At 35.8% G+C, this 21,804-nt stretch overlaps 1 protein-coding gene across 3 annotated transcripts in view; it reads left to right on the forward strand.

Annotated features, from left to right (window-relative positions):
• The first annotated feature begins 1 nt into the window (after position 1).
• tecpr2 (tectonin beta-propeller repeat containing 2) overlaps positions 2-21,804 on the forward strand; it is an 85,154-nt gene continuing 63,351 nt past the window's right edge. Inside the window, exons 1-5 of one of the 3 annotated variants that reach the window (XM_039741363.1) lie at positions 2-205; positions 7,550-7,795; positions 11,315-11,443; positions 11,997-12,128; positions 20,935-21,092. In XM_039741363.1, coding sequence (XP_039597297.1) covers positions 7,577-7,795; positions 11,315-11,443; positions 11,997-12,128; positions 20,935-21,092 — 638 coding nt within the window. In that variant the 5' untranslated portion in view covers positions 2-205; positions 7,550-7,576. The remainder of the gene's footprint in view (positions 206-7,549; positions 7,796-11,314; positions 11,444-11,996; positions 12,129-20,934; positions 21,093-21,804) is intronic. The other 2 variants (XM_039741362.1, XM_039741361.1) reach the window with 2 other exon arrangements.

Raw genomic sequence — 21,804 nt, forward strand, 5'->3', positions numbered from 1 at the left:
TTGTCAGAGGAGGCGGATTTAGAAGAGCTTGTTGATGTGCACACGTTCGTGAAGCAGCTGACTATCGAGAAGAAGAAGACAGCAAGTGATGTGAAATGTATTTGCATGGAAAACGATAAATTAAAGGGCGCGGTGAAGCCGGCGAATAGCACGTTCATTTCTCCCTCCCAACGGTTTAAACTGCCTCAAGATGTTTATATTGCGGGTAAGCCAGTCGGCTGGGCCATGTATTTTCATGTCTTTTAGCTCTCGTTATTTATTATTTTTCGTGACAACCTGATGCCGAGTTTAGCATAGTAGATTGCAAAAGACAAATGCAGTTAATCGATGCGTCCAAACTTCTTTAAATATGCTCCGAGTAGCCAATCAACATGTTTAGAGCAGTGTCATTACCGAGGGACTACCTTATTTATAATGTCTTACAATTAATTTACTCAATAATAATAACAAAATGCTATTCTGTCGCCTTTGTACGAGGGTTAAGCAGATTTTTTTTGTGGAACTGCAGGGTTACTTTGTCATTCATCTCGAATGCATGCTTTTACTTGGTATTTTAGCACAGCATAATGTAGCATACCATTTTCCAATCTGCTTAGTCCAACTCATGTTCGGCGTTCAATACACGAGGAGGCCACTGCACCACAGTGTCGTCCTTGTATACACGCAATCTTTGTTTATTTAGCTTCTTCTTAGAGTTCAGCGGTGTTATATTCACGGTTTGATGCTAAGAGCAAATTTCAGTTTGAGAAGTAGTTTAAATACAAACATGCACATTTGTGTAATGTTTTATTTGTGTAACCTATTTTTATACGTACAAAGCATAATAACCTTTTAGGGCAGTGTGATCTGGTGGCCAAGGAAGTAGTAGTTAGGCATACTCCTAAAAAAAAAAAAGCACAAGTGTTTCAAGGTTATCATTGTAGCAGGTTTGACCATCAGCGTCTACTCAAAGGTAGCAATGTAACCTCATGCTTAATTCTACCGTTTCCACTTGTTTGGTAAAAATTACGTCGCTTGCCTAGAAGTAAAACACTTTTTCAGTTGTGCTGTATCTGCACATCAGTATCTTGCTTGCGTATTGGAAATGTTCATAAAGATGTTCTCTGACTTAAAAGGAAAAGATTAGAAACAGGGCAGTGACATCAGTACGCAAGTGAATGTTTGATAGGTGACAAAAGCAAATATACTAACTGTAAGACACCTTTAACATGGGTTAGTAGGTTTTTTTAAAAAAAATTAGTGATCCTCTTAATTAGCGTGGCTGAAAGGAGCACCACATACCTACTGTACCTATCTAGGAACAAGGTTGTCCACATGGTTGTAAAGGACACAGCTGTGAATTCAGCTAGCATGACTTCCTTGGGTATGAATGTTTGGAAGTCAGATTGTGTGTGCGCTCAGATGATAAAAATATGGAAGCTTTCAATCCACATTCATCAGTTACTTTGAATAAAAGAACTAGCTAACAAAGAAATGTAAACCTGTTGTGTCTTGAAAATTTTACTGTTGGTCCTCATTAGAAAACAGAAAGCTGAAATGCGGGGGACAAAAGTGCAGATTTTAAATACAGTGCATCCGGAAAGTATTCACAGCGCATCACTTTTTCCACATTTTGTTATGTTACAGCCTTATTCTAAAATGGATTAAATTCATTTTTTTCTTCAGAATTCTACACACAACACCCCATAATGACAACGTGAAAAAAGTTTACTTGAGATTTTTGCAAATTTATTAAAAATAAAAAAACTGAGAAATCCCATGTACAAAAGTATTCACAGCCTTTGCCATGAAGCTCAAAATTGAGCTCAGGTGCATCCTGTTTCCCCTGATCATTCTTGAGATGTTTCTGCAGCTTAATTGGAGTCCACCTGTGGTAAAATTCACACCTGTCTATATAAGGTCCCACAGTTGACAGCTCATGTCAGAGCACAAACCAAGCATGAAGTCAAAGGAATTGTCTGTAGACCTCCGAGACAGGATTGTCTCGAGGCACAAACCTGGGGATGGTTACAGAAACATTTCTGCTGTTTTGAAGGTCCCAATGAGCACAGTGGCCTCCATCATCCGTAAGTGGAAGAAGTTTGAAACCACCAGGACTCTTCCTAGAGCTGGCCGGCCATCTAAACTGAGCGATCAGGGGAGAAGGGCCTTAGTCAGGGAGGTGACCAAGAACCTGATGGTCACTCTGTCAGAGCTCCAGAGGTCCTCTGTGGAGAGAGGAGAACCTTCCTGATGGACAACCATCTCTGCAGCAATCCACCAATCAGGCCTGTATGGTAGAGTGGCCAGACGGAAGCCACTCCTTAGTAAAAGGCATATGGCAGCCCACCTGGAGTTTGCCAAAAGGCACCTGAAGGACTCTCAGACCATGGAAACAAAATTCTCTGGTCTGATGAGACAAAAATTGAACTCTTTGGTGTGAATGCCAGGCGTCAACGTTTGGAGGAAACTAGGCACCGCTCATCACCAGGCCAATACCATCCCTACAGTGAAGCATGGTGGTGGCAGCATCATGCTGTGGGGATGTTTTTTAGCGGCAGGAACTGGGAGACTAGTCAGGATAAAGTGAAAGATGACTGCAGCAATGTACAGAGACATCCTGGATGAAAACCTGCTCCAGAGCGCTCTTGACCTCAGACTGGGGCGACGGTTCATCTTTCAGGAGGACAACGACCCTAAGCACACGGCCAAGATATCAAAGGAGTGGCTTCAGGACAACTCTGTGAATGTCCTTGAGTGGCCCAGCCACAGCCCAGACTTGAATCTGATTGAACATCTCTGGAGAGATCTTAAAATGGCTGTGCACCGACGCTTCCCATCCAACCTGATGGAGCTTGAGAGGTGCTGCAAAGAGGAATGGGCGAAACTGGCCAAGGATAGGTGTGCCGAGCTTGTGGCATCATATTCAAAAAGACTTGAGGCTGTAAGTGCTGCCAAAGGTGCATCGACAAAGTATTGAGCAAAGGCTGTGAATACTTATGTACATGTGATTTCTCAGTTTTTTTATTTTTAATAAATTTGCAAAAACCTCAAGTAAACTTTTTTCATGTTGTCATTATGGGGTGTTGTGTGTAGAATTCTGAGGAAAAAATGAATTTAATCCATTTTGGAATAAGGCTGTAACCTAACAAAATGTGGAAAAAGTGATGCGCTGTGAATACTTTCTGGATGCTCTGTTTGTGTATTAAATTGCTAAAGTCAGTGCTATTCTTTTGTTTTACTTATATTCTAATTAAGTGTATGTTTGTGCACGTGTCCAGTTAAGCAATTAAATCTTTGATCTCTTAAGGTAAATGTTATTCACCTATGCCTTGTGTGAATAATTCATTTAAAAAAACTAACATTGTTTGTTGTAGGACAATTTAAAATGATCAGACATCATAGCTGTCACATTTTAATTTTAAATCAGTGCAATGATTCATCTGTTTATTGTTTTGTATTTATTTTGATTATTGTTATTTTTGTTACTATATATGATTTTGCTCCTGTAGAAAAGTTGTAATTGGAGAATAAGTTGTGTATTTTTCAAGCTGGACTTATTTCTTCACAATCACAATGTGTACCAATTTGCCTCATGACATTGTGTTCTAAAGTAAAGGATATTTTATAAATGATGGGGAAAAAACTAGCCCTCTCTTACACTTTGTATTGGAACTTATGTGTACTGGGGTACCAATATAAAAAAAGGCCTTAAAAGTTTACCAAATACATCAATTTTTCAAGCCAAAAATGTTAATTATTGATATACTTCTTGAGATTACACATTTAGTGCAAATCCGTGCATCTATGTTTTAAGAAGGATAAAAAAGCAAAAAAAAAAATATCAGGTTATCCATTTTAAAAGAAGAAGGGCTTTGCGGGTCACTTTGTTGGTCGGTTTCCTCCGCATCACCCTTTCATTCACCTTAGAAAGCTCTCACCAAACATCATTATTGACATTATTAAATTTTAATGTGCAGATGTGAATTGATATCTCTAGGCAACTAGATAATAATAACTAAAAAATGTAGTTTTGCAATTCTATTCTTTCAGTATACGGTAGCTTATTTTTTATTATTTTGCGAAGATACTGTCCACTGCTGTCATTTTTATAATGGATGCATGTGCTTTGAAGGTGAGGGTGTTAAGAAAGATTGACAATGCAATAGTGTACAATTAAGTGACCAGAACTGAACATATGTTATAGGCATACAATTAATTTTAATCAGGTTTAGTGTTGGTGTTGTATTGCAGGCAGAGTGTAATCCCCGAGCTGTAAGTCCTGCCTCATAGCACCAGGAGAGCCTGCATGGAGTTTGCATATTCTCCCTCTGTTTTACTAGATGGAGTAGCATCATTTAGTGTCTGTGAATTTACTACTTTGAAGCTTTATGCTCTGTTCTTTTATTACCATTATCTCTCGAATAGTGCCTTATCACGCGTTTAATAAATTCAATAATTGATATGTGGTGCATCAAGCTGCTCTGTTGAATACTTTGCCTTTTTTATTTTCTGAGTATTTTTTATCATGCATGGACATGTGCAACATGTACCCAGCTTTGTTCTTTCAAAGCTTTGAGGCTTTTAATAGTAAAACAACACAGTGTTGTCAATTCATCCGTTATCCAACCTGTTATATCCTAACTACAGGGTCACGGGGGGTCTGCTGGAGCCAATCCCAGCCAACACAGGGCGCAAGGCAGGAAACAAACCCTGGGCAGGGCTCCAGCCCACCGCAGGGCACACACACACACACCCCCACACACCTACCCATGATAGCCACTACAAGCAGACCAGTGAAAAAGAAAAATATCCTTACCATGAGAAAATAATACCATGAATTTGTGACAAATTAAGTTAACTGCAGTTTACTTGTTGTCGTAAGCATGGCTCATAAACATGAAAAGCCTATTTACTTAAATGAGACTTTGCTACTGCACGGTGTATGTATTCAATAAGTTTTAAGTCCTTTTTAAAAAAAAATATATATATATATATAAATACTAGCCGATACCCACCGTAGCATACGGCGGTGTAAGAATAGGAACAGAAAGCAGTGAGAAAGGAATTCAGAAATCAAGAAGAAAGAAATGCTTCTTCAAAAGATGCAGTTGTGAATAGGTTTTTTGCTGGATACAACAGATAATGAGTTGAAAGATCTAATCTCGGAAAGAGCTTGAATTTGAGCTTCACCACCATAAACTCTAGATGTTGCCATGTATCAATAGTACTCCTGACTTGTGATAACTCGACTTGCGTTGGAAAGAACAACAGGAAGAACATCTCCAAATCTGTCCCAATGTGATGCAACGAAATCTACTGCTATGTCGTAGTGAGAGTACTTTGCCTTCGTCAGCCGTTTGTGTCAAGAAATAACCCACTGATAGGAACAGGCACTTGCTGGATCCCAGAATACAGATGACGTTGTACAAAAACCCGTCAACAGACAAGATACTGTCGTTCACTTTATAACAAAGGCTTAGGAAAAAATTGTCGCAGTATAACAAAAACAGCAAGGAGCGAAACCAATGCCAATGGTCGAGAGAGCACCTTCCTGTAGCAGCCTACGGAAAACATAGAAATATATAGATAGACACCGCATTCACTGTGTTGCCCAGTTGACACGATAGGTCAGCGTGTCTGCCCTATTGCGAGTGGCAAAAGTGCCATTTAAACTAATACTGGTAGACGTGGAAACCGGGTTTTGTGATGAAAAAACAATAACGTTTAAAACAGTATCATTTACATACAAAAGATTTTAGTGAATCGTTTACATACAATTATTTATATCCATTTATACACTTAATGGCAATTATTCAATAATAATAATAATTATTATTATTATTATTAAATAATTCCTCCTGTATAAGTAACATTTCTCGGACTGCCTTTCTTCCATCTCCAAAACATTTCTAGACTTCGTGCTGTTCTTATGCAACACAGTACTAAAGTACTGATTAATGCCCAAATCATCTCATGTATAGATTACTGTAATGCTATTCTATCTGGCATCCCACAAAAACGTATCCATCGCTTACAACTTCTTCAAAACTCTGCTGCCAGGATAATAACCTGCTGTTCTAAATCCGCTGAACATATTACACCTATTCTCTCTCTCAACTTCACTGGCTCCCTGTTAACTACAGAATACAATACTTAATACCGCTCTGAACATTTAAAGCTCTCCACAGCCTCACTGATCTCCTACAGACTGACACTCCTCTCGCTCACTCAGATCCTCATCTGCAGCTCTACTTTCTGTACCACACATCAGACTCAGTGCTATGGGAGCCCGAGCATCTCTCATAGTGATCCTCAACTCGGGAATTCTCTTCCCTCTCATATACATCAGCTCGATTCAATAACATTTTAAAACTGCCCTCAAAACTTATCTTTTCAAACTGGCATACCAGTTGTGAATTTTGCACTGTTACTGCTAGTTATCTTTGTTTGTTTGCTAATTATTGCTTTTTGATTTATCATTCTCTTGTTTTAATTTTACTAATTTTGTTTAATTTTATTGTAAGGAGACCTTGAGTGTTAAGATTATAAAACAGGGATTTTCTAATGGCCAAATATAACCAAACAATTGTTCAGCCTTACCTATGAAATGTAATCCCCCAGGATCTGGTTTATAGCATACAGCAGTTTGTACAATCCCAAGCAGCACATGCGCGAAGCATCTTTATCCATTACTTCACTCCACAGCAGTGCCTCTCGCAATATGGCGGTGACGTTGACGTACGATGCTGCTGGTCATGCGGCGTCTAGTAATTCTATGTCTATGACGGAAAAGACTCCCAGGCGCAGACATGGCCGAAGTGAAAGGTCACACAGTCAGACTAGATATTGGGCGGTGACCTGACACCATTGGGTTCATGAGAGAGGAGCAGGGAACACAGTAGTCCGAAGGAGGAATAGGACTTGAGAAAAGCGGCGTAAGGGTGTATTGCAGGCCGCAGGCAGCGTGGGGAAGGGTTTGGAAGAGGATGAATAGGAATCAAGAAATGCCGTGTGGCCTGCATGTGGATGGGACCGGATTTGAAGAGGAAGCAGGATGAACCAGAAGAGAAATATATATATATATATATATATGTATATATATATAAGAGATATTGAGCCGTGGTTCCTATTGGTGTCATTCTAAAACACAACAGCAGGCTGGTAATTTTGTTGAATTTATAAAATACGTTAACCTTTGTAACACAATTTCACATGGCAAATGAATATACTTTATACCATAATTGTGAAGGAATAACTTTTTATTTGAAAAATACAAAGCTTATCCATTATCCATTATCCAGTGTTTTTCTTTTATGTATAATCAACTTTTATACATAATTTTGAAGTGATACTTAAAATATGGGTTAACCTAGTATTACCGTTGCTGTTTTTTTAATCGTAGTATGTGTTTATGAAAACCTGAATCTTTCATTATTTATTGTTTCAAGAGGGGGTTTACCTGCCAACAAGTGATACAGAGTGGCTTTGGTCAGCCTAAAATTGATATTACTATAAAGTCTATTTGCATTATGTTTGGTTTCTTAGTTATTTGTTGCTTATGTTGCAGTAATCTGTGTGCTGCTCAGCTTCCATCATGGCTGAAAACATACCACTTATTACGATGAAAGAATTTTGCCCTCTGTACTACTTGCTTAATGCAGTCCCATCAAAAGTACAGAAAGGGTTTCGCTCTGTGGTGGTATATTTGACTTCTTTGGATGCCACCAGTGACTACATTGCAATGGGGAGCAGCATTGGTATGCTGTACTTATACTGCAGACGACTAAACCAAATGAAGAAGTACAACCTTGAGGTTAGTCCTCCACTGCTTTTTTTTTTTTTGGGCCATGTATAAAGGGTTGGGGTTGTAATAGTGGTATATGTACTGAATAAATAATGAAAGAATATTGCCAATGTTTGATTTAAAATCCTGTCTATAATCAAATGTTTTATCCATCCATCCATTAACCAACCCGCTAATGAAAGGTAAATTAAAACTTTTATAGTTTTGTCTATTTTTGTCTATTCTTTTATAATTTTGCCACATACATTGCAACATCCATCCATCCATTATCCAACCCACTATATCCTAACTACAGGGTCACGGGGCGTCTGCTGGAGCCAATCCCAGCCAGCACAGGGTGTAAGGCAGGAAACAAACCCTGGGCAGGGCGCTAGCCCGCCACAGTACGTTGCAACGTTCAGGTGAAAAAATAGCCAAATATGAAGAAAAAAAACAAACAAACAAAGAACACAACATTTACAGGGTTGGGGCTGTTTGGATTAGAGATGTGCAAATTCTCAAATTCATGCATAATCTGGCATGGCTCGCAAATGTTACAATCAATATTTAGGTATTTTCTATGCATATTATATTATGTTTAGGAAGGAAGAAAGAAAGCATCACATTTAAAAAAAAGTCCACCAGCATTTTCACAGAGAAAGAAGCACTGTTGTGGGCAAAATCTGGAATGTCAAAGTTTTTTGTACAATAGCTTAGTGAGCTGAATATTAAATCACCTGAGGCTAAAGCAACCTGTAAAACCTCTTGACCCAATGTCTGAAGAATAACAGCAGACATCAATAATGGTATTCATTAACCCAACTCGAAAGAGTAATTTGGCTTGAATAGGAATAAAGAGTATCAGAACTGATTACAGAAATGTCTGCAAAGGACATGCTGCCCCTCAGCTTTGTACACAGCAAGAGCTTTTTAGAGAACTAATGAGTTGTGTTGAGTGAGAGCATGAAAGCCTTTACTTGAAAGCTTTCACCAAGAGGGAAGCACAACAATATGAAGAAATACATAACAGCTGCAAAATTCAGTCTTCAAAATACTCTTTTTAGAGGCACCAGTTAACAGGACTGACTTATTTAATTTAACTATTCAGATGTATTGAGAAAAAAATGTGTATACTGTATATAGTTTGACACATTGTTTGGTTTACCTCTCCAGAGCTTCAATTTCAGCACCAGATCATAAATGAATGATGAATTTTATTTACAGACCCTGCACAGTCTTTGTTGAAATAGCTGGACAATGCTACATGCCTCTCAAGACCAACATTGAAACCAAAATTTATGATTATTGTTCATTTTATTGTATGTTTTTGTGAGCAGGTTATACCACTACCATGTAAAATGTAAATATTAGGTATGATCTTTTTGGTTTATGTTTTAATATCTAAACATGACATACAGAAAAGAAACCTGCTCGCTTGAGGTGTTTATTTCAAAAGGAGATGGGGGCGTGATGGTTGCCTCCAACATCAGCCAAAATCTAAATATTTTTTGTTTTTTCGCAGTTAACTGAAAACCCATTTCTCAACCCTTTTTGAAGCTCAGATATCAATGTTAGTCAGAATTCACATCCCTTGTTTGGGTGCATCTCTACCAGTTTTGCACATCCACTTGGAGGACCATTTGCCAATTTCTTCTTAAGACTGCATGGTGACCATTGATGTACTTCCCTCTTCATATTATTCCATAATATATATGATTTTTTTTTTTTTGGATGCAATTTACGTTGGGCCTCTGAATAGACCACTCAATGAGATTAAACTTTCTGTTTTTCACTAACTGTATAGTTGCTCTGGCAGAGAACTTTGGATCCTTGTTCTCTTGCAACAGGAGTCATCTTCCTGTTTTCATGTTTCTGTAGGTTTTCTTCAAACGTTTGCTTGTACTTTGCACCATTTGACTTCAGTTCTATGCTAGCAAGTGTCCCAATCTCATCTGTTTAGAAATGCTCTTGCATAAAGGTGCTGCCACCACTGGTCTCTTGTAGGAACAGTAATCTTTGAATGGTAAAATGTATTTGTTTTTTGACAGTCATACTTTTCCATATTTCAACCAAAAAGTAATAATTTAGGTCGCATCCAGCCACTGTATTTTTTGACATATGATTACAGAATCTTTAAGGTGCTTTTACTGGCAGTCTATAAACAAGACATAATGTTGCAATTTTTTATGCTGTGGCTTCTTAAGATCATCCCATGCAGGCCAAGTTTGTATTGCATTTGTTGTCTCATTCAAACAATGACCAGTCTTTGTTCAGGGAAACTATTAAGGGAATGATTGCATTTTTTAAGGATCTTCTGGACTTTATGGCAAACTGATTCTTGCTGGGCTATCCAATTTGGGTGATTGGTCTGATCTGTGTAGAGTCTAGGTGGTGTCATATGCTTTTCACTTCTTAATGCTTGCTGGTCTTGGCTTTTTCTTCATGGGATACTTTAACATTTGAAGTTTGTTTTTTTTTTCTTCTTTTTAATAGTCATCTCCTGGTATTTGCCTTTTTTCACAAATTTATCTTAACATTCTTAGGAGTGCACCTTTCTGCCCATAATGGAATCTTTGCTGTGAAATGCATTTCTAGTGGGATCCACTAGAAAGTGCTGCTTTTATTCTGAACTAAGAAAACTTGCCACAGGTAGTTATAGTGGAGTCAGTTTGTTTCTTGTATAGACTGCAAAGCAATTGGTCATACCTGGGCAAGTTACAAATGTTATAGTAAGGTCCTAGTAAGTTATTCAACTGTTGTAACATCAATTCATTTGCAGAATGTTTTATAATTTTATTGTTACTGCACTAATGAATTTGTGCATGTAAATAATAAAAAAGGAATAAAAGTACACATTTTGAAAGGGGTTTTGGAATTACTGTATCGCAGCAAAAAGTGATAGCACAATGATAGAAACATTTAAAATCTTGCTAACTAAGTAAAAAAGCATTCACATCATTTTGTGCTCTTTTAAGTCTCTAGCCATTTTAATGTCCATAAATGTCTAAAAGATAAAAATAATATTGTAAATTTTTAATTTGAGGAGTGGATACAATTTTCAAAATATTTTTGATTCCTTTGTGAACTATATAACAGTATAAAATATAAATTACATTTCAGAGCATGACCTTTTGTTCTCCCAGAAGAGTGCTGTTGGCAGTGCAACTTCAGTAACCTTAGGGCACCATTAGAGATGATTGCCCCACTATAAATAATTTATGCATGATTAGATTACATTTTATAATTTTTTTTATTTTTCACAAGGTTGTAATATTTTCATTTTTCTAGAAGTCAACAGAAAAAAATCAGTTTATTTTGAAATATATTGACAAAATATATTTTTATAAGAAGCTTTAGATCTAGACATGGTATTATGAAAGTTTTTCAGTATCTGGTTCTAATCTTTCATTTATTTTTGTATACTGAAGAGGCTTCCATTAATAAGCAGTACAATTAATTACTTCACAGCTTGCAGCAGATTAACTGATTTCTTAAATAATTTTGTAATTTTCTATTTTTCACATGCTGTTTGTTATCTTTTGTTTTAAGGGCAAGTCAGAGTCTATTTCCTCTGTAAAATTACTGAGCTGCTTTGATGACCTTGTTGCTGTAGGAACAGTGTCTGGAAGAGTGATTCTATTCCAGCTTGTCTCACCTTTACCAGGAAGAAATAAGCAGGTATGTTTCATTTCTTTCTTTTTTTTTTTTTATTTTCTTTGGCCTCTTTGTCAGAAAATTAAGCCTTATTTATGTACTCTTTCATACAGTAATGGCGAAGATCTGTTTACTATTAGTTTGAGCTTTATTTAGTTAATCTCCAGATGATTCCCTTGGTTACATTTGAGATGTGTGCTTTACAGTCTTTAAAGTTCAAACTAGCTTTAGGTTCCATGTCTTAAACCAATTAAATCTTCAAGACCATTTAATATTTGAAATATCTCATTATAATCTGCCACTCATCATCTGAAACACTCCTCTGGCACATTACTGTCTCAATTTGTTTATTAGATATATGTTTAAACCTGCTTTTGAGACTATTATAAATTTGTTGCAATAGAAGTGTTAGATTAATTGGCTTACAATTTGGAAATATCAAAATATACTTTATTTTACTTTTTCTAATTACACTGATTCGGCCTTATTTCCTTTGGGTTTTATTTATCTATTTATTTTTTTGCACTTGAACTTAAGTGAAAGATGAAAAAATATTCTATTGATTTTTTTTTTTTAGTTGCGCCGTTTTGATGTGGTTGGCATTCATAAAACCACAGTAACTTCACTTGCTTGGAGTGCAAATGGAATGAAACTCTTTTCTGGGGATGACAAAGGCAAAGTGGTGTATTCTTCTCTGGATCTCGACCAGGTACCGTAATTAATACTGTCCTTTACTGTCAAATTTCACATGCATGTTGCTTAAGTAAATGCATGATGCGTGTTTTATAAATTTTAATTTCAAACAGAAATTTTTGCAGTTAGTAATCATATTTACTTTATTCAAGGCAAAATACAGGTTGTTGTAGAATAACCATAAATATAAGTGTGTTATACATGCAATAAACTGGTAGTTTTCAAGTTTAGCCCGAGACCCTTGTGACTGTAAGATTTCATCACTAACAAACTAAGAAAGCTGTTATTTCCTAATTGTTCTTTTAGTGTATGCTTAGAAATTATACACCTGGGTTTGACAAATATTTATTGGAATGTAACCAGCATTATTGTATGTTACATGGGGGATAGCTTGTTTTTATTTTGGTTTTTAAGATTTACTTTATTAGATTCTGCTTTTCCAAGTCTTCTGGTTATTTTATCCATGATTTATTAATGAGTATGCTAGTAGGAGTCATGTTGATGTGGATGCAGCCTTTTAGCTTTAAGTGTCATCTGTCCTGATGTGTGCTATTATGTTGTTATGATAGACTTAATGGAGCAGTAAAGTCCCATACTCCACAGAAGTTCCACAAAAAATGAATTAATAGAAAAATAACATTGCTTTTTTTTTTTTTTAGTAAAAAGTTTAAGTAAAAAATGGTTAGATAATTAGTGAGTTCTGTTATAGTTAAAGTTGCTCACTGAAGAACAAACCTAAGCAAAAATATGACATGTATGCATTGCATCCAGTACGGGGGGGAGCTTTTAATGCGCTTAAGATTCATATACAAGAAAATCAATATAACACACATTCATATAATAGAATCCACAATTTTAATAAGTGTGATGTGGTTGTTTTTTTTTTTAGTCCTGTTTAATTTTCAGTTATATCTTTGCAGCTTTTTAATATACTAATGTTTAAGGGATTTATTTGCAATGAATACATTAAACTATAAATCATTAAGACCAAGTCTACATCTTATTTGGAGCATTTTTCCTATAACTATTTGCAGCAGAGTAGTACAATATCATTTTCCCATTGTGTTATGGTAAATGGGTTAGGAATTTTCCATTTGAGCAAGACAAGACAACGTGCTAAGAATTTGGTAGCACTGTGCATGTCAATGTCTTTGATTTTTTTTTTTTTTTATTATTTTTTTAAATCCCTGTTCTGTGTATTCCTTGAGAACAAAGATGCAATTGTGTCCTTTTTATTTTTTAAACAAGGTTTTGTTTAAAATGATCTGAAAAAGACACCATTATAATCTCATTAAGGGGTTTGTATGTTAGTAAGAATTAGTGCAGTTTAATTTCATTTCCATTCTTAATTGATGTAGTTTCTGACTCAGAACTCCAACAAAGGCTAAAAAAAATTCCTTCATTAGTCACCATTTCTGCATCTCTAGTTTTGTTGCTATAATTTAATAAATTATCCATCCCATCCTTTCTTCATCCTAATTTGATTATTAATATTTAAAGTTGTTTTCTGTAAGAAGGCTATACAGTTATATGACTTGAATGAATGTCCACACTACTGTGTTTTCATTTAAAAAGTGCTTTTAAATCACAATAATCTCCATCCACACTAGCGTTTTATTATTGTTTACAAAAGTATATCTTTGTCCACATTAAAACAAGCAAAAATGCATAACACTTAGATATTCACCTACATTGAACATGTACGCGTCGGCAGAAAAATCCGTGAAGGGATGGTAATGGCACCAGCCAAAAGATTGCACAACTATAGTGACTGCTGAATTATTTGCCTTTTTTGCATGTGTACAGCATTCAAACTGTACAAAATGCACATTAGGTGCAAGAAACTCTGCAAGCTCTGTGGAAGCAACACTTCAATGTCTGTAATGTATGAGTATAATTTTCTTCTGTGAAGGCTGACCAAGCAGGGAATGAGATGTTAAAATGAGCAGATCAGGGAAGAGCTATGTAATAAGCTTCAACAAATCACAGCATGATTAGAGTGTGCATTTTTAAAATTTGTGTTTTCACCCATCCACATTGTAATACTATTTTTGGAAGTATACAGCTCTGGAGAACATTTTTAAAAGTACCTGTTTTAATGGGTTCAAAATGCTGAGTTATTGTGTGTAAAAGGTGAAAACAGAGACTTAATGTCTGTATTTTAAGACAAAATTGTAGTAGTCTGGATGTAGCCTAAGATGTGACGGCACCTTTTTTTCTTTGAGGCCCTTAACATTGCAACTGATAAAGTTTAATTAAACCAGTGTTTAATTTTCACACTTCATGTTACTTAGTAACTTTAATTGTTATCCTTTTTAGTTGTAGGTTTTGAGTATACTATTTAAAGTCATAGTTTGTCCTCCTTTCATTTAACTATTGGAAGGTTTCACATGCTGAACACTGTAACCAGTGATACCTCGAAATAATTAAGTGAATGATGAAAAAAGAGTTGAGAATAGGCTCACTCTGCCCAATCTTTCCTCCCCAACTGAGGCTAAGATCTGGCACTTCACAGTCTTTTTGTTTCTCTCTGATATATAGCACACAAAAAGGTGCACCAGAAACAAATGCATCTTCCCACAGCAAATTAATAATGAAAGCTTCTAGAAAAGCAGTAATAAAGGTACTTTTCCCTGATAAATAAGAAACATGGTATATCTAAATATGCTAACTACTACAAATACTAATTTGTACAATTGATAATATTACTGCTATTACAACTACTACATGGACATCACTGCCCGCCCACCACACATGGCTGCCCCTTTCATTCTTGGTGAGCAGCTTGTAATGCTGCAAGCGGTGACCTGGTTGTGGCTGAAGGGAGACCATTGAGGATGAATGGTGCGATGGGGGGGGGTGGGGTGTTTGCGTGGATAACATTGTAGTGTGCCTCGGTTGACTGCCTGTTGAATGGGGGCGGTGGTGGGCAATTCACTACCCGCCTTTGGCCGCACCGTGTTCGTTCTCGGTGGGTGGACGCTGCAGGCAGCATAATGTTGTGGCGGTGACTGTGTGGTGAGCGACTGGTGAATTATCCCTCGCTGCCCCCATTCATTCTCAATAGCCTGCTTGTACTGTTACGCACATAACAGGAAGTTGTCTCTTGTCAGTATATCAGATGTGTTGACGACAGGTGCCTTCCAGCTGTGATAGCATGTACAGTGCTGTGCAGAAGAGCTCATCTTAACCTTTTGTCTTCACCCTTCAACAATATCTCTGAAACACAAATCTGATACAATTACTGGTGATACAGTAAAGAAGAGAAAAACCATCACTATTGAAAATAAAGTAGAAATAATAAAAAGGTCAGAGAGAGGTGAAACTCCATCATTCATTGGCAGAGCACTTGGTTACAGTCAGTCAACAATAGCATTTAATAAAATAATGTACCTGCTCCGACTTACATACAAACTCAACTTAAGTACAAACCTACAGTCCCTATCTCATACGTAACCCGGGAACTACTTGTATTTGGACTTTTCTAAGATCATATCCTTATTTTATTGTATTTAGACTGTATCTTCACAAGATATCTCCATTTTAAACTTCTCTACATCATTGCTGGGGGTTTCATTTCATCTAGATGTGCTCGATCTCTCAACATTTAAGAGGATCAGGACTTCGTGAAATGTGGTTCTCATCACCTGCAGAGGCACAATGGGTTCAGGGTTTTACAAAGAGAGCAATGCTATTTCTTTTTTTTTTTTTTTTTTATCCCTTATACCTCAATAGCCATTCATGCTGATATAACAAATCTCTCCATAGCTCTATCACTTGGCAATAATAACACATCTATGTCAAAGCTATCATATGTAACAATATACTACTTTAACCTAATACTACAAAATGTCAACAGAAGTTCAGAAGTAATATTTCTATGACCAAATAATGAACTTTGTGAGCTAGAATGTCAAGGGTCTCAATCATGAATTAAAGAGAAAGAAAGTACTCTTACACTTAAGCCTAAATGCCAAGATAGTATTTTACTAGAGACTCGCTTATTAAGCAAGGACCAGTTTCAGTTGCAAAGAGAGTGGTCTGGCAAAATTTTTCACTCCAGCTATTCCAAGGGTGTGGAAATCTTAATACACACAACTACTCTATTTGTAGTGTCAGATGCAAAACATGATTCTGAGGGGCAATATGTCATGGTGACAGGCAATTTATCTAATACTAATATGATTTTGATTAATATCTATGCACCTAAAATGTATTTGCATCTATCCCTAATCTGAACACTCACAAAATTTATAAGGAGTGGAGACTTTGATTGTGTTTTAAATCCAGATCTGGATAGATCCCTAGCTATAGTAGCAACAACAACATCTAATACTGCAAAGATAATTACACAGTTTGTAACAGATCATAATTTGTCAGACCCTTGAAGGTTTTTAAATCCTAACCTGAGCATACCCACTATCATATCTTGTAAGTGCAATACTATTGTAATCTCTGACAATGCCACTATGATCATGGAGCTTAAATCGCTGCATCCTACATGCTCCTCTTACAGCTAGCGTCTTAACCCCCGTCATTAGCTGATGAGAACTGTATAGAATTCATATTCAAGCAAATTGATTATTTTGTTTGGAAATATGCATCCTCAGAAGTATCTGGGGAATTTTAAGAGAAGAGATTACTTCATATCTTTCTCACAAGAATAAATTTGAAACCAAGAAGGCGTCTGCATTAATCAGTGAAATTACCAAAATAGATCTAGAATCCGCTAGGTCTCCAAATGAGGCACTTTATAGGAAAAGACAGGTTTTGCAATCACAATTTAAACTCTTGACCACTAAAGAAATGAAACAGCTTATCTTTAGATCGTAACATCATTAGTAAGAACATGGAGAGAAGGCCAATAAGATCTTGGCCCAACAAATCCACAGGCCGGAAGTCCATAAAGCAATAACAGCAATTAACAACACAGATGGAGATAAAATTATTGACCATAAAAATATAGCTTACACATTTAAAGAGCACTACAAGTCCTTATATTCTACTTAGTTTAAAGAAGATAAGACACAATCTAATGAGTTTCTTGATTCATTACAGATAGCACAGCTACATACTCTTACTGCTGTGGAATTTAATAAACCCACGACACTTTCAGAATTACTAGATGCTATAAACTCACTTCAAAGTGGACAGTAGCCGGCTCTAATAGCTACCCAGTGGAATTTTATAAAAAAAAAAAAATTCCAAAACGTTAGTGGCACTACTATTAGCAACATTTATAGAACCTAAAGACAACAAAATTCTACCTCAGACTTTTTGCCAAGCATTAATTACCATTTTTTTTCTAATAAGCGCTTACTATAATGTGCATCATACAGACCAGTCTCTCTTCTGAATAAGGATGTTAAGATACTTTCCAAAGTTCTAGCCAGAAGGACTGAGAAAGTGCTTCCTTCAGTAATATCACAAGACCAGATCAATTTTATTAAAGGCAGACATTTCTAACCTTCAGCGTTTGTTTAACATAATACTTGCACCCATTAAATTTAACATCTCAGAGATCTTATTCTCTTTAGATGCAGAAAAAGCATTTGATATGGTTGAATGTGACTACTATGTTCACTACATTGCACAAATTTGAGTTTCGCTCAAATATTATGCATGGATCAAACTACTTTATACTAGTCCAGAAGCCTCAGTTTGTTTTAACAACACTGTTTCAGACTACTTAGAACTAGAACATGGTACTTGACATGGATAACCCTTATCACTTTTGCTCTTTGGAATCACCATTGAAACATTGGCTCTATACTTTCAAAATGCATAAGAGATAAAGGGGATTGTCTGAGACTTGAACAGAAAATATCACTATATACAGATGATATGGTACTGCATATATCTGACCCACAAAATTCTGTGCCAGCATTTTTAAAATCATTAGCAGATTTTTTTAAAAGATATCTGGAATCAAAAGTGTGCTTTTTCCAGTGAATTCTCTAGCACACAATATCGGACTGGACACCTTCCCATTTATCTTAGCAGATCAGTTTAAATATCATGGGGTAAATATCATAAGTAAATATAAAGCTCTTTTTCAACAAACTTTTGCTATCTGCATGGAAAAAATTAAACACGACATGAATAGATGGTCTACCCTCCATCTTACATTAGCAGGGCAAATTAGCATTATTAAGATGACTATCCTTCCCAAGCTTCTGTTTCTATTGCAAAGCGTCTCCGTATACATTAACAAATCATTTTTCAAGAAATTAGACTCCTTCATAACTTTGGAATTCAAAACATCCACACATCCAAAGGGCGACTCTACAACAATCTAAAGCAGAAGGGAGTACAGCACTACCGAACTTTCAATTTTATTAATGGGCAGCAAATACACAAGCTATAAAGACGTGGACATCAACAATCGATAAATATACACAAGTCTGGTCTGCAAAAGAAAAAAATCTTGAAGTACTTAATAGAGTTAAGAAAGAAAGAAGAAAGAAGCTTTCATCTGTTGCACTGCTACATGTCAACCACCTTTTTCAACCCTCTCAAATATATACACTATTTAATGTCTCAAAAATATCCAAGTTAAAACACTTTTATAGACCTGTACATTGATAATGTCTTCGCATCCTATGGACAATTACACTTGAAATTCAACTTCTCAACACAATTCTTCCACTACTTTCAAGTTAGAAACTTTGCTATACAGAGCCTGCCCAATTCTGCTCACCTCCCACCTTGTTCTACTCCATAAAGAATATTGATCAGTCTTGAAAACTCAGATAGCATCTCTGCAATTTATAAAAATATTTTAAAATCCATTCCTTTCAAATACCCCAGAGTTCACTGGGGGAAAGGATCTGTCACTTAATATTTCAGAAAAAGAGTGAAAGGCAGTAATGCACAGAATACAGTCTAGCTCCACAGGTGCAAAACATTCAATCATTCAACTTAAAATTTTTTATCAAGCACATTTATCTCAATTAAAATTGTCCAAAATGTTTCCAGGGAAAGATTCTACCTGCGAATGTTGCAATCTAGCTCCATCCTCACTGTTCTGTGCACCAAATTAACAGCATTTTGGACAAAAATCTGTGCATGCCTATCAGACAGCCTCAATGTCACAATCGCTCCGAACTCATTAACAGCTGTCTTTGGTGTACTCCCAGACGGGCTTAAAGTGGAGAAGAACAAACAAACTGTAATTGCCTTTACTACACTAATAGCACACAGACTTATCTTGCTCAACTGGGAGAATCCCATCCCACTACTTTTAAGTCCGTGGTCAGCTGATGTTCTATATTACTTGAAATTGGAAAAAATCAATTTCTCTCTTAGAGGATCTGTTTAAAACTTTATATGGCACGGTCTAATCAATAACATTTTAGCATAAGCTTCCATTTCAGTGAGCAAAGGATTCCCATCGTTTCTTGTTTCTTTTTATAGAGTAGCATTTTTGTTGTTAGCTCTCCTTATTTTTCTTTTGGGTATGGGTTAAATTTTGTGTTGCCTTGTTACATTTGACTTGACTGTATGTAATGTTATCTGCTTTTAAATAAAATTAATATTCTGTCTTGCTTAAATGAAGGATGAGGATGATAGGTGACCGGTTTAATATTAATAAGAGTGGTGATAAGAAACGTCTGACAGTTTGACTAGAGCCTATACTTTCTTCCTTATGATCCTCCTCTGCCCTTATCTGAGCTGCCTTTTTAAGAAGTATTTAAATGTGGAAAATCCAAAAGAAATAAGATAGAATTAAAAAATAATGTTGTCAAGGGTAAGGTTGTCTGAAGTGTTTTGCAATGACATCTAGGCGAGATCAAAACAAACCATTTTCATGTCCTTTGTTCATGTATATTAATTCAAATACAAAGAAGAAATGTTAATGAGCTAAAATAAACCTTTTATATAATTAATTAATTGATTGATTTTCATGCAGCACAAGATTGTGTGTGTGTTTTGTTTCTTTCAAACCTTGTCCATCCATAGTAGCTTATGCTTAAATCTACAATTATTGCTTCTGGTATATGTTTTTAGAGACACTTTATTGTATACTCTATAGTATTTTTGAGGTATGCAATTTACATAGTTAAAGTAGAGGTCTTTTTAGCTGCAATATGTGGCTGTACTGTGTTTTAGTTACAGCATGAAAATGAAGGAATGTCATGAATGCTCTGAAAGTTTAAAATATCAAATGTAAAATATGATATGGAAATGTTTCAATATGGAATATTCTGAGGTACGGCTCCTGGAGTTTAATGTTGACATAAAAGGCAGTGAATTATTGACCTTTGAGTCAGAAAGGGTTCAAAGTGTCTAAATATTGCAAACGTTTCCAAGTACATTTAAATGCTGCATCTCATGATTTGTAAGTACGGCAAAGGGCCATTATTAGGTCTGCTTGATCTATTACAACCTAAGAAAATTAACACCGACTAAAATGACCCATTCTGTTCATTTGTTTTGGACTATGTTTTCCCTGGTATATTTTAAAATAGTAAGCTTGCTGCCATATTGTATAAGGCACATTAAGATCCAAAGCTTGAAAAGTTCAGTGAAAAGCATTTTTCAACAAGCTAGAGGTGGCTCCTTTATCCTCATGTATATTTCATTTTATATGTACCTCTGATATTTTATGGATTGATTAATCTAAGACAGTCCATTATCTTTTTTTGTAAGATGCAGCTAACTGATTCTTCTGATTTTTGCATACCTTCCTTAAAGGGTCAATATGATCTGTTGCCTGGAAAGTGTCTAAGATGATAGACTAAATTCAGAAGTACCATAAGTACATTTAGATGACATTTAAGGAGATGGAACATCTGTAACCAATGTGACTTATATTTTAGGGTGTCTGTAATCCCATTTTGTTGCTTGAGGAACAATCTGCTATTGTACAGCTTGAGTACAATCAAAAAGTGCTTCTTGTTTCAACATACCAGCGCTGTTTGCTTTTTTATACTGAGGAGAAAGTGGTACAGCAAATTGGAACAAAACCTAGAAAAAGGTATGTAATGAAATACTGGAGTTATCTTATCTTGGATAGCCAGAAAATGTTCAGCATCTACTCTGACGGACCATATGCAACAACATTTGAAACTTGAAATAAACAGATTACAAAAAATACTGAAGGTCTGAATATCTATTTTAACAACTATAAAATACATGCTTTTGTTTATTTTTTGTTTAACTAAAACAAGTTCTTTACAAGATTTCCCTTTGTGTGTTTCTTTGTTATACTGCAGGATCTTGAGCTGAAAAAAATGCCTTTTTTATTTAACTGTAAACCATTTTATACCAAAGTAACACTGGTAAGAATTACCAAAATAGGTAAAAAAAAATGTGCAGTAATCAACTGATTTTTTTTTATTTTTTATTTTTTTATTTAAAATCTGTGTTGGCAATCTTAAAGAACCCACCAGCAGTTCTGCTTAGTTCTTTAGTAATGACCCCGTATTTTCCCCAGCTGTGTTGCACATCTGTTTAGGATTAAAACACAAAGCACTTGTGCTCACAGAGATTAGCAGGAAGCCGCTTACTCTTTTAACACATGCCAGATATCCTTTGTCTTCATTGTTTTTTCATTGAAATACCTTTAATTAATTTAGTTTTGTATTAATTATGGACTGTGGAAAAAAAGATCACTTTTTTAAGCAGAGACTTTCTTGCTGAACACTGTGTAAAATGCTTGACTTACACAGTCCAATTTTAAAGAGATG

The sequence above is a fragment of the Polypterus senegalus genome, chromosome 18, assembly GCF_016835505.1.
Source record: "Polypterus senegalus isolate Bchr_013 chromosome 18, ASM1683550v1, whole genome shotgun sequence".
Classification (NCBI taxonomy): domain Eukaryota; kingdom Metazoa; phylum Chordata; class Cladistia; order Polypteriformes; family Polypteridae; genus Polypterus; species Polypterus senegalus.